A 14,719-nucleotide genomic window follows, 5' to 3' on the forward strand; every position below is an offset into this window, starting at 1 on the left:
GACGAGTGCTTGCAGTGTTCGGCCAATCACAATGCACTGGGTCAGCTGGCCAATCAGAGCAGACTGCGCTTGTCGGAAGGAGGGACTTTGTAGAAAACGAAGCGTTTGAGAGAGGCGGGGCATAGAGGACCTACAATAATGTACAGTATTTGAAAAATAATGTGTTTTTTGAACATTAAAGCATGTCAACATATTCTGTTACACCAAATACACAAAATAATGATCTTTAAAAAAGCATCATATGATCCCTTTAAAAGCAACAAAGCTTATTGTGATTACTGGCTGGCTGCGTGCTACAAATAATGAATGGATTTGAAGATATGAAATATTATTTCCAATCATTTATTATACCGTGAATGAAACAGCTTGTATATAGTTAATTAATGTATTTACCTCAGAAAGGAGGTAAATTTCACGTTAATTAACTTTATTCATGCAATATACTGGCCTTGCTATGACTTTATTCTCAAAATATTATGACTTTAATCTCGTATTGCTACGACTTTATTCTCAAAATATTACAACTTTATTCTCATATGGTTTGGCTATGACTTTATTCTCGTAATTTTGATTTTATTCTCAAAATATTATGACTTTAATATCGTAATCTTACTTGTATTCTTTTTTATTTTACGTGGCACTAAAACGCTAGGCTTAGGGAGCCAAAGAAATGAGCAGTCCCGTCTGATGCTCACAGAGCATGAAGCAGCATGTCTGCCAGCAGCTACATCACCCTTTTTTTCAGCTTCTCTCTCCCTAGCATGAGGAGCATATCCCACTTAAGCATAGTAATTTAGTTTTCCATCTAAAAACCTTGTAGAAACAAATTGTTATGGTCTAGCCATGGTTAAAGCTTGTATTTGTATCCTGAGAGGATGTTCAGGACCAGAGGGAATCCCTGCCAGATCTTGTCTTCTCAGTCCAGCTAGTCCTGATCTCTAGGCAGAACGGTGCCAGCTCTACAAAGAATTTGACTGTTATGGCAGCAGACACATCAGTACTGCCCTTAGAGTGCTGTTTGGTGTGTGATACATTGCTATGAGTGTGTCAATGACTTTTACACATGTTGATACAGCCATAAAAAGGTATTTTTGGTCTGGCATGAGTGTGTATTTGTGTGCTTGACTCTGGGGTGACTGACCTTAAAAGTGTGAGTCATGAAGTACTTGTTCAAGAGCAGATAAGACTGAACACTTCATCCAGTATGTGACTGAATGAGTGTGCATGTAAGCGACCTTGCTGTACCATCTGTTACATTGTGAGATGTAGACCAGGCTAGGTCTGGGCCTCAAAGTACAGAATAAATAATCTGATTACGGCACACTGGGATTAGCTCCTCCTGAATCGTCTCCATCACAAAAAAGCCAGAATCACGCGGAGTTTATTGAAGTGAATACCTGACATAAACAAAAACTTTATACCTAAAATCAAGACCTGAGGAAATCAGACTAATTTATATGATCAATAAAATATCCATAATCATTATTTATTGTATATATAATGTTTATTGCATATGCCTAATATATTCTTTATGTGTACACAAAATCTGAATATTTCAATGTACTGTTTTTTACCAGTGGCTCTTAATAACCAGGAGGCTGGGACCCACTAGAGGCCCTCAGCACATTTCCAATGCCATATTTCTTATTTTAATTAATCCCTTAAAATTAAAAAATCATGGTAAAAATATTTCCTAGTTATGTCAAGAACTAACAGATTTTGCGTACAAATTGATATTTGTAAGGGAAAAAATCATTTAAAATAACAAAAAAGAGTTATAACAAAAGGCTAGAAATGTCATTTAAAATCATTGAGAATAAAAGCGTAAATCCTGAAGAACACTGAGTTATTGGAATTATGGAATTTTATTTTTATTATATATAATTTTATTATTTTAATATTTTTGACAGTCCTAGTTTCAATTGCTTTGTCAGCCACAGAGCCAAACATTTCAGAATCACTGGTTTGAACCAAAAGAAAAATGGAAAAAAAAAACTCCATCAATAAAGAATACTGAGATTAAATAATTACAATGATGAGGTCATTTAATTCCTTTACCCAGAATCCTCACATAACCCCTCCACAGCTCAACCAACACACACACACACACACACATGGATTGAAAAGAAAATGGGGGAAAAAAGGAAAAGAGAGGGGGAGTTGTTACAATATAATTTAATTTGTTCAGTGCTTTCTAAAATTAACATTAAATAAAATCTATAATCCCTCTTGTTAAAGGGGTCATATGATGTTGCTAAAAGAACATTATTTTGTGTATTTGGTGTAATGAAATGTGTTTATGCGGTTTAAGGTTAAAAAAACACATTATTTTCTACATACTGTACATTATTGTTTCTCCTCTATGCCCCGCCTTTCTGAAACGTGTCGATTCTTACAAAGCTCATCGGTCTGAAAAGAAAATGTGTGACGGAAATGTTACGCCCCTTACCATACTGTGCTGTGTCCCGGCGCGACGGGACAAAACCAATAAAACCCATTATAAACGAGGCATTTGTTGCATCCAGTGTGGACATAATTACGGATTATAATGACTTATACTGTCTTTTTATGCGTTGCGTTGCATCGCGCCGTGTAAACATAAAACCATGTCTGCATTTGTGATCAGAGAAATGACAAACAACAAGCGCTACACTACGCTGTTCTTTGCGTGAACATTTGGGTGGCGTTATGCAAATCTTCCCACACTGTGAAGTAGACATGTGGGGGCGTGTTTAAATGAGGCATTTTAGGAGGGCGTGGACCCGTCTTAACTTTTATAAAGAATATCTCTTTGGGGTTGAGACTTTAGTCTTTGCAACTTTAGGGATCTTATCTATTCACGAACAGCTTGTAACACTCCAAAGAGAAAGGAAAACTTGAAATCGCATCATATATGACCCCTTTAAAGTATTACCTCTATATCCCCCCCTGTTCTTCTCTATCAATTATTCTATCCTTCCATCTGTCTGTACTTCATCCACTCAGCCCAGCAGAGTCAAGCAGCTTTGCCAGAGTGTGGGGCATCTGTGTACATGTTCTTGATTGGAACAATAAATCACCGTCCCAAACTACAGTCACAGCAGGACACACAGATTCTTCACGTCTCAAAGGGGTTGTCCAAGGATTCCTCTCTTTATTCTGTCTCACACAGACATACTGTACACACTTCATAAGCAGTTTCTCTTGCCATTTCATCCCTTTTAACTCCCTAGTTAGTACTTAGTCACGTTCTCTCTGACATCTGACACTGATTGTTTATTACAGCTCTAGTTAAAGCAGAGCCGATGGTCAGCTGCCCCAGAATTCCTTCTGTCACAAATGGACTGTTCATTCTCTGCTCCTCTACCAACAAAGGATTGCATCAATAAATGATGGTGTGGTGTGGTGTGGATGTGGAACCTGAACCAGGCCCTCCACACATGTCCCCACTGATGGACCTGAGGGGGCAGTTATGCTACATCAACACTGCGGAAAGAGGAGGAGAGGGTAATCTGACCTTGAGTATCCTCTCCACTCACAGACGTCCCATGGACTGAATGTGATAATGAAACCTAACAGATCCAGTCCAAGCCACTTAAAGCCGAAGTGTGTCATTTTATGCAGAGACAATTGTCAGTAAGACACTTTTAAGTTGACTTTAAGTTGACTTAAAAGTGTAAACATAGTGCAGAAATTACACTCGTCATCTTTTACCTCTAACAACAACAAATCTTTCATACCCCTAAATGTGGTCCAATAACATTGATTCATTGAGAGACGGCAACATAAGCCGGTATACGTATAAGAGGCGTATGACGTGGGGGGTGTTTCCATGTAAGAGTAAATTAGCTAAAAACATTCTGTAATATCAATCCTATAGTAAAGTCATTTTAATACAAAGTCAGCCATGAAATGCTCTATTTATTGATTATGTGTTCAACTGAAGGTGAAACATGACCATTCGGATGTTATACAGGATGTTCATTTATTCAGGACATGATGTTCGGAGAGGGCATGCATTGATTAATTACATTATTAATTTATTAAATGCATTATTACATTTAAAACACAATCTATGTACTTTATATATACAGTACTATTGTGCAAAAGTCTTAGGCCATTAGTATTTGCACCCCCCCAAAAAATGTATATATATATATATATATATATATAAAATAATTGGTTTTAACACTCAGACAGACTAAATCCAGAAGAACTGTGGCAAACTGTGGTATTTATCAATTTCTCTTAACTAAATCAAATCAACATTTGGTGTGACCACCCTTTGCGTTTAAAACAGCTTTTGTCCCAGGGACACTTGGGCAAAGTTTTTCATAGCTTTGTAGGTAGGTTTCTACAAGCGTTGCCACAGACGTTGCCACAGTTCTTCTGGAATTAGTCTGTCTCAGTTTTTTTCTGTTTCTTCAATGGATTGGATGATGGTGAGATCAGATCTCTGTGTGGAGCATTGGCTGTTGTCAGACTCCTTGTGCATACCATAACTCACTGGATTATTACAATTAATGACAAAAGGAATGCTTGGAAAAGTAAACTGCTATTTACTGACACTACAGCAAAAGATATAAATAACTGGCTTAAAATCATTTTTGTTGTTGTTGGTGAAAATACTAATGGCCTAAGACTTTTGAACAGTAGTGTACTTATTTTTTCTAAATTCTACCCATCTTTGCATTTATTATATTCATTCACTGATTCTACATCCTGAAACCAAATTCATCCCTATCAATACAATACCAGTAAACTTAGCCCGACCTAAACTTAATACTACCAAACATAACTCTATCCTAACAAGCAAAACAATCTGAGTCTGACCTTTTCTATGATCATATTAAATTATGCACTTCATTATGATCTAAATAATGATTAGCTGCACATTACAGACACCTCTGTGTCCTGATCTTCATGCACTCGTTGTCCGTACCATCTGTACCCAGGTAACCCACTCACACTCTGGAAACACAAGCTCAGCCAGGCTAATTACACGTAACAGGATCTGTGTCTCTTCCTCTCCCTCCCCTCCTCCCAGCTACACTGTCCTGCTGCAGCTCCTCCCCTCCTCTTCCTCTCGTCCCACAGGCACTCACCTGCATACATACACTGACTGTATACTGGCACACAATGTACATACTGGCGCATACTCATACTAGCGCATACTCATACTAGCGCATACGCATACTAGCGCATACTCATACTAGCGCATACTCATACTAGCGCATACACATACTAGCGCATACGCATACTAGCGCATACTCATACTAGCGCATACGCATACTCATCACGTGTCTGAAGATTACTGTAATGCCACCAGCTGTTCTCTCCCTCTCTCTCTTGGTTTAATGAAGCAATATTTAAATGGGTTTACACTGAATTAATAATCATTATAGACATTCTCATAAGAAACATTTTCAATTTAGATTACTAGAATCAATTTATATATTACAGGCATACATGTAGATTAACATTTTCATAGAGTAAGCTGTGCACATCCCTGGTGTTTGTTTCCTTCTGGTTGCTCTTTTCAAGTGGCAAGACTCTTCTACATTTAATAACTGAAATTAATGTTTTACATTATTTTAATGTTTTTACATTTAAATAAGTCATACAGGGTTGGAACTGCATGAGGATATGAAGACAAATTTGTACTTTTGTGAACTATCCCTTTAAGAGCCCATTTAAACTCCACGAATACATGACCTCAATGAACTTTATTTCATTTCATCTATTCGCTTTCCGTATCCGCATCTCGTGCCTATCACAGGCCGGTATCGGGAATTTCCACTGGCGTGGCTCCGCCTCGTGTTTGACGCAGAAAGCGGCCTGTAGGGAATAAAACAGCTGGGATGATGATGGTGGTGCATTGCCACGAGCATCACTGCGACAGCAACCGGCACGCGGCAGAGACGTTAAACAAACCGTAGTCAAGCTTAAAGAAAACTGCGCGCAATTAACCAGCATGTCTGTTTAACCAGGTAAACTCACACACAAGCGCTCGGATTAATCCATGACTTGACAAAACTGTTTGCGTAATCATTTCAGCGCTGCTGGTACAGTTTTGACGCATTCACTGCAGCGCCTCTGTGACATTGAGTACTGCGATGTTTCGTGTTTCTAACGGATCTTTTCTGCGTAAATAGCTGTAGAAGGTCTCTCCGGTTCCCTGGCAACGGCTATAAACTATTTTCACTGCGCCTCGGCTCGCTGGGTGCTGCGACGGGATGCACCTGCTTACTCATCGCGTTATACAGACATGATAACGCCTCGCTGATGAGGCATGATGCGCAACTCAGCCTGACATTCGTTTCACCCAACCGCAGTTACACACTCTACTTTGATGATTCTCTATTAGCCGCAATTCAAATTCGACCTTTTCGGGTCATTATTCAGAACTGGGTCTATTAAATCTGTCCTGTCAGTGATTACCCGCGCGACGTTATGTCACAGATGCAGGAAATAAGCCGGCTGAAGTACAGATTCCCGGTAACCGCATTATGACGCATGGACTTCAGCGATGGGCCGGCTCTGAGATGTGTGTGTGTGTGTGTGTCTCAGTGTGTGTGTGTGTGTGTGTGTGTCTCAGTGTGTGTGTGTGTGTGTGTCAAAGGACGCGAATTCACATTCAGTAGCTACATCTGTTCAGAACAGGATACGCGCGCTGCGTCAGTAGCCTAAGTACAGAAGGACGGATGGATGGAAATGGGGGGGGAGGGGGGGCACAGAAACAGTTCTAAAACATGTAACAACAACTTCTAAGCATAAACATTCTGAGTAGAAACAGACCTCACACATTCATCAGGCAAGAACTGCATTACGCAGCGCTGCCCTTTAGAAAGTCTCCAGCATAACCCGATTAAACCGGCACGTGAAGGTTACTAGAATAACCGTCTAGATATTATCAGTCACACAACACCGACAGGCTTTCAGTTAAGATAACAGCTGTTCTCCGCTGACTACGACGACAGCGTCTAAAAGTTTGAAAAAGCAGTTCCTTTGCATTTGCTGCTGACCATTCATAGCCTATAATAACTATGTCAGATTTATAACGTATCATTTGTAACGTGTGGTTCCAGTACGTCCCGTCCCATCAGTTTGTCGCAGTCTCGAAATCCGCATACAAGTCAATGTCATTCTGCCACTGTATGTCTGACAGCAAAGGACATGACGCTGCATTTTGCAGCATTTAAAGTATGCTCAATAGAGTTTAAATTCATTTGAAACATTGTTTTAATCGTTTTCTATTTGCTATGATGCTGTAAAGGAGAGGTGTCGGTCTTACCCCCATGGTTGCGCAGTCAGTCCGTTCTCTTCAGCAATATGAGAGTGATGGAGAGAGGGACAACCTTTCACGAAGAGAGAATGGCAGTCATCAAAAAGGATCTTAAGAAAGACGAACAATTATACCTGGTTTAAAAACTGATTCAGTGGTTTACCTCGGCTGAGGGATCTAATGCGCGTACGTTCACGTCAAGATATAAAAGAAGTTATTCGTTGCAACATTAAGTTAATGAACCTGACAACTTGGTAAAGATTAAACAAACTAAATGGTCAAATGAAATTCGACGGCGAGGCAGTGCATTTCGCAGGGATACCGGTCTCGTGCACTGCTCTTAGTAGTTGTGATAAAGCCGACAAATCTAAGAAGCCGCACTGCCACCTTTTTGTGTTCTGGTGTCCCTCCGCGGCACCGAAAGCTGCCGCACAACTCCGCCTGGAAAGAAACGCCGGTGGATGTGAGAGATGCGCTTCCATCTGACCGACCTCATAAACGAGTACCTCACGAGAAACGCCCACATTTACGCTCTCAGCCAATAGACGCACACAAGCTTTAATATCGACGTATCATCTGTCCAATCAACGCGCAGGCATCAGGTACAAGTCACCAATCGGAAGCGGCTAAAGCTCCTCCTGCGGCACTGCAGAATTCCAAAGGTGACAGTCGCACAGCATCATCGTGTGCTATGAGAAAATCTATTTTTTTTAAATAAAATGGACTAAGAATAAGCTAAGTCATAATCGGTGTGATTGCATGATTAATGTATTGTAAACGTGTTTGGTTTATTGTTGTTTCTGTGTATTTATTATGTGTATTAAATTTGTCAGAGATTGAGAACACAGCTGCAGTTCTAGCCGACACTGCAGTAGGCCTTAAGCACACCATGTTCAATATGTTGAAAACTGTCCTTTCATACTTGAACACTAACATCTTAGCCATTTTTAATTATAATCTAATGTTTTATGTATATAATCATTTATTGTGATTTTGTAGTTATCAGATCACCAGTTTTGGTCTCTTCATTATTTGTGGTGCATGTATGTATTGTATCTCTTTTTTATTTCACTCTGGAATAATGAAATCATTTTGTAGCTTATATAAACAAGAATGACTAATGCTTCACCAATGGCAAATATATCTTGCTAAGCTTCATTTTTACATAGGCTATACATTACACATTTATACATACTTCATTCTGTACATTACTCTATATTACCATCTATTCTTCTCTTTTTTCACTCTCCTATACCGAACACTTTAGTTAACTTCATTTACCTTTGTAAATCTGAACTACAGTTTCTCTATTGCAATGTATTAGCAGGAGCCAGAATACTGAGTACAGTATGATGAACATGTTAACTGCAAGAATAGCTTCATACTGATTTACAGTACATTGAAACAGAACAGATGACTGCACACAAGTTCAACAGAAAGAGAGGAAGATGGAGAGAATTAATCAAAATGTGACCTTACACTCAGTGACCCTGGAAAGGTCAAGCTTACAAAGCAAACACATGCTGTCACCTTAAAATAACACAGATGCCCTTTAAGTACTTATTTATGTCTCTTATAAAGGACACATTTCATTATGTTAAAGAAAACATATGCATAAATGTCAGGCCATGTAGACTGACAGTTTTTATCACAGCTAGGCTATAGGATCTGGATACAGGAAACACCTCGCACTCCAGACACCAAGCTGACAATAATTACAGATCCTCAAAAGCATCTTGCTGGCTGCTTGACTTTCGTGTTAGTCAGACCCACCATCTACAGATCCTTCACTACTAATGTGCATGACATAGACTTCCAGTGTAGTAAGACATACTAGATATTATAATCGCATTACAATAATTCCATTTTGGGTGTTCAGTTACTTGTCAGTAAACATATAAAAACAGAAAAGGTTAACTAAATAGCTTTTGGCAACATTTGATGCAGAGTTTATAGTTGAATCAACTGTGTGGCATAGTTAATGCCCCTTAAAGATAATGGAGGCAGCATTGTCTGTGGAATATTACTGATAAAGTTTTTTCAGAATTTTAAAAAAAACAAAATGGCTGACACCATGAATGCTCTATCCTTCTTTAACCTTTGGCAGCATCCCCCCACCCTCACTGCAGAGAGAAGTAGAAGGGGAAAAAATCTCCACAGCAACTGCAGTCAGGTGACCTTACCTCTTAGTCATAATGCTGACTCAGAAAATGGGGGATCGAGGAAGAGAGGGAGACAATCAAAGAAACCCTCATTTTAATCTGTGACAGTTACATCACCATGTGAAGTAGCGTGAGAACATTGCTGCTAATTTGTGTGGGTGAGAACTGAGTCCCTCATAATCTCAAATCTGCTTTTAATTTTAAGATTACCAAGATCTCGAAAGTGATGTAGCATCAAACCCCAAGTGCAAATGCTAATAGTAAATTAAGTTCAAGCTGTAAATGTATACATCTAATATATTACTAAATAAAAAATATATATATAAATTGATAGGTACATATTCTTTTTTATATACTGCACATCTTATAAATAGATTAATCTTATAAAATATGATGAATTATAATTATATATGTACTGTATATATAAATTAGATTACATAGGCTATATAAAGTATATTTGTATGTATAACTTTAAAATGAAATTTATAAAACTTATAAGAAATTCACACTTATATTCAGTAAGGATGCATTAAATTGATCAAAAGTGACAGTAAAGACATTTATAAGGTTACAAAAGATTTCTATTTCATGAATAAATGCTCTGTTCAACTTTCTAAGGATGGAAAGACGTATCACAATTTCCAAAAATATTAAGCAGCACAACTGTCCTCAACATTATTGAATGATTTCTGAAAGATCATGTGACACTGAAGACTGGAGTAATGATGCTGAAAATTCAGCCTTTCCATCATATTAAAACATTAAAACATCCCAACAGGATCACTTTTTACTGTGTTTTTGATCAAATAAATGCAGCCTTAAAACATTATTTGGGTAGTGGAATTTATATATACAATATATACACACACACACACACACACACACACACACATAGTACAGGTTTAGATCGGGAATGTTACTTAATCTAATCCATCACATTTGAGTCTAACTCTAACTATAGTGACACTCTGTCAGAGAGATGAACAGTGCATCTAAAGGAGGTGGAAAGGTCCCCAAATAAGTTTCCTTAATGTAAACTGATAACATGAAGAATGTGTGAGTATATGAATGCAGCAGCTGTATTCTGAGCCAATTAATCATATGAACATGGTTTTGTGCTGCTTGACAGAGAACAGAACATTCTCTCCCAGGAGCGATGTGCTTTTTTTTTCTTTTACCAGGGCACATCTTAAGTAATTGCACAGCTCAGATGCTGTGATGGTATGACTGCTGACTCTGCAGTCTGTTGTGATGCTGCGGGAGAGTGAGGTTACAGTGCTTGATTCAGAAAGTCATATGCTTACTGGGACACTTTTGCTTTAAGAGGTAGATAGCCTATCAGAAGGCCAAACAGTAAGAGTAGGGTGTCCTTGGAAACGACCTTTCGGGGTATCAGGGTGAGGCGAGGAGTGAAGGTCACAGCATCATGTACATCAGGAATCAAAGCTGCATGTCAGTTCACAGAGATGTGAAATGAATTAGAGATAATGAATGTGAGATACAGAGAAGAATGAGGACAGAGAGCATATTAAGAGCACAGGGGTCTCTGCTACACACACACACAGATGTCATCCCCCTCCAGATTAAAGTGACCGCACACCATGTGTCCCCGTTGCATAATGAATTCCATGAAAGGAGTAGAGGACAAGATAGGAATAGACCTGGATTAAGGAGAGGAGGACAGACATGAAAGTGGGGGAAAGAGAGGAAAAAAGAGAGGATGGGGCGATGAGAGAGGTTTCGGGCCAAGGGTTTTAAAACAAGCAATCAAGTTCAGATTAAACGTAGCACTCTGTGTTTCTTTTATGTCAGACCTTTGTGTAAAATGTGACTCCAAATCCCTTTGAGCTAATAATAAACTCTTTATAAGTTCTGATCCACAGGCACGCTTAATGTGTCAGTCAGCTATTAAACTATTAATCTGTCATAAAAAGATCTGTTCAGAAATCAAACATGCACTTTTCTGTATAGAGAACACTGAGGCGGCACTGAAAAAATTAATAATAAAACAGATTTTTGGAATACATTCTTTCTTTTACATTTGATTAGATGTCTCACTTGCCATTTACTTAATTATTTGTGAAATTTACAAGCGAGTGACAATTTCTGCAGACAAAGTCTTGGCTATAAAAACTCATTGAATATCCACCATCATTGCACATAAACGAAGATGCAGGTTGATCTTAAAGGGACCCAAAGCAGGGCATGTTGTCACAATATATGGGGTAGTTGCTAAAGCTAACAGCCTTTAACAAAATTTTAAACATTTTTTAAAAGAATGTAGCAGCAAAGATGTAAAAAAAGGTACTGTATGAAATATTAAACTACTATTTGGGCCAACAAATATTGTTATGAATAAATGTTATAATTTTGTAACTTACCCCAACCTTTTACGAAAAACACCTTTGTCCTGAGAACATAGCTCAGTCTTTCAGTTAAAATCTACCATGGTTATACAGTTGACTCTTCCCTGAATGTATGCTAGTAAGAAATGCATTTTTAGTAAGAAAAAAATATTTGAACTAGATTCTAAACTAACACACAAATTAACCTTTGACTCAAAACCTTATAGTAATGAGATACTAGCCTCGGTCTCTCTAATGCAATGGTCAAAAGGAATTTCTTCTATTTATCTAGTTTTCTGAAAGCTGTAGGGGAGGAGGTGCAGTCTTTGTTCTTTTTTGTATCTCAGTCAGCTGAATGGAGAAGGAGAAGAGTAGAAAACATATACCCCATGCTAGTTTTCCAGGTGCGGGTCCTCAGGTTAGGCTAGCATTTAGCACTATCTGAAACTGCTGTGTTGACAACAAATTCTGTTATGATAAAGAACAAATGCACATGTGCATACACACACTGTTCGGTAGCTCATCGATCATTGCTTATGATTAAGTTTTTTCCTTATTATTCTGAAGAACAAGGTGTACAGATACACACCACACCCTGAAGATAATGTCACTTTTGCCCCATTAGTTTGAAAAAGTGCTGTGGCTAGATTTTAGACACATCATAATTTCTCTCTCTGTATCGCATACAAAAAAGCATACAGACACACATACGCAAGTGCAAAATATCAAATCAGCATAATTTCGGTTGCCAGATTGGGTAGCATGAATGTATGTTTCACACCTGCTCTTAGGGTGTTTTATTGTACTCACATGCGGTATATGAATTAATATGCACCTTACAATTCAATGTTAGTGTATAGTGTAATCTCTATAGGCTTCTTTATCTGGGCAGAAGTGTGTGTAAAGCGTTTCGGTATATGATTTTGATGAGAGTAGATTTTTCCCTCAACTTAATCCTGTTTTTTGATAGACCCCATGCCCCGAAATATGCACAAGCAGAAAATTCATGATGTAAGGTAATCTATAAATAGCAGCATGACATCACAGCCCCTCCTCCACATCTGTTAGTCATGCTATTTATGCTTCACACACACACTAACACTCTGATTCATACATACAAAGTTCCAGGCTCATAAAGTGAGAAGAGATTTACACATTGATGCTTTTAATGCAGTATGAAATGCTGAATCAACCAATCAAATTGCCTTTAGTGAACGTAAGTCTAAGGAAAGCCCATACCATAAACTTATCCTTCCAGCATCCAAGACAGAGAGTCTAATAATTTACTGCATAATTTTCCCTGTTGTGAAGACCATGTTAGACCACACTGGTTCAGGATAATTAATGCTGATTTTGTGCTGCTTTGGCCCTTTTCCCAGCATAGCCATCCTGTTTTTCACTATTAAAATTTAGCTGATCAATCTAATCGACAAGCATGGTCATAAAACTAGCTTAACTATCAAATCTTGCTTTGTCAAACAAAGTAACCTAATGGGTTTTATGACTTTCGACTCTGTTAATGGTTCTGAAACTTTTTTCATCAGCAATCAACAATCGTCTTTTGGGCGTGATTCATCCACCGCTTTTTGTGATATACTACTCCCTTGTGAAGTATTGTCAGCATATACAGTAGTACACTTTAACTATGTTTCACAGACAATACAAGTAATTATGAAATTATATAAAGACATACTTAAGACACATTTAAGCATGTCAAAAATGCACTCTAAAGTTCAGCTGTAACTGAGATAACAAAGTTGCAACATACAATAAATGTACAATTATTTTAAAGAATTGTATAAGACTTTTTTTTCTGATTTATGAGTAATGTTCTGCTGAAATTTCAAATGATCTTTTAATTCAACAGTTGACTCATGAAACAACCAGAATCATGAAGTGAATAGAACCACAATGTAATATAGCTCCTAATAAATGACTTAAAGAACCCTGGTGGGGACAGCAGCACACCGGCATCCAAAACACAACATATGCTGGTGACCAGCAGCGCTGCTCTTTTCAGCAGAGCAGAAAGCATGAGGGAGGGAACAAAAGCAGATCCAGAGTGATCTCATGAGTGCTGACTAATTATGTGGTTATCTCACCAGTAACATTGAGCCATGTGGGCCTGAATTCTCATGAGCAGGTGGACAAAACCCAATCCTCTACACTTGGACAATGTCCACCTTACACTGTCTTAAAACAACCACACAAAAATCAATATCACAAATGTCCTATATGCCATTGTGCTAAGGGGAATTATAAATTAAATTAATAATATATTATATTAATATATTATAAGATGTTGGACAGAATATTTCTGCTGCTCTTTTCCAGACAATGAAATCGAATGGTTCTCACTATATTCCATGTGACTGAATTCTAGTTTGCACACCATATAGTATCCCCTCATTTCTCTCTCACTCACCATACTGTCCAGATGTCCTCCTGCGTCTCCTCTTCTGTCTTCTCCTCCTCTAGTCCAGAAGAACCTGCCCGCCTCAGGGTCAGAGGTGAACCAAAAACAATGGATGATGCAGGTCAGAAAAAGAGAGAGACGTTCAGTAAATGATTCTGGGTGACAGAAGGCCTCTAGTCTACTTTACTCCACATACAGAGAATAAGAGATCCTGTCTACTAAGCACCTTAAACAATCTGTCTAATCACAGCTTCTATTACTTATCACACACACACACACACACACACACACACACACACACACACACAGCACTACAGGGGGTCTGCAGTCACATGACAGGAATATAATCCTCTTAGCAATAAACAGGTAGTCTCAAAAGTAGTAAAGTGTGTCAAATACTGTGGAATCATTCGCTTTATTATCATTTGCTATACAAATCACTTGTCACATAGTTTCTCTCATGTCGTCTAAATTAATTGTAAGGCAAATTAAGTGTGCCTTGGGTACAAAGTGCTATTAATATGACACATAT

At 38.3% G+C, this 14,719-nt stretch overlaps 1 protein-coding gene across 2 annotated transcripts in view; it reads right to left on the reverse strand.

Moving 5' to 3' along the window:
- LOC107582039 (sodium/potassium-transporting ATPase subunit alpha-3-like) overlaps nucleotides 1-14,425 on the reverse strand; it is a 31,727-nt gene extending 17,302 nt beyond the window's left edge. The window contains exons 1-2 of one of the 2 annotated variants that reach the window (XM_016267736.1): nucleotides 7,428-7,745; nucleotides 7,274-7,337 (exon numbers count right to left, since the gene is read on the reverse strand). In XM_016267736.1, the coding sequence (XP_016123222.1) occupies nucleotides 7,274-7,279 (6 nt within the window). In that variant the 5' untranslated portion in view covers nucleotides 7,280-7,337; nucleotides 7,428-7,745. Of the gene's footprint in view, nucleotides 1-7,273; nucleotides 7,338-7,427; nucleotides 7,746-14,196 lie in introns of those variants that run through there. The other variant, XM_016267737.1, reaches the window with a different exon arrangement.
- Nucleotides 14,426-14,719: the final 294 nt, after the last annotated feature.

Source organism: Sinocyclocheilus grahami, unplaced genomic scaffold, assembly GCF_001515645.1.
Source record: "Sinocyclocheilus grahami isolate Dianchi unplaced genomic scaffold, SAMN03320097.WGS_v1.1 scaffold40.1, whole genome shotgun sequence".
Classification (NCBI taxonomy): domain Eukaryota; kingdom Metazoa; phylum Chordata; class Actinopteri; order Cypriniformes; family Cyprinidae; genus Sinocyclocheilus; species Sinocyclocheilus grahami.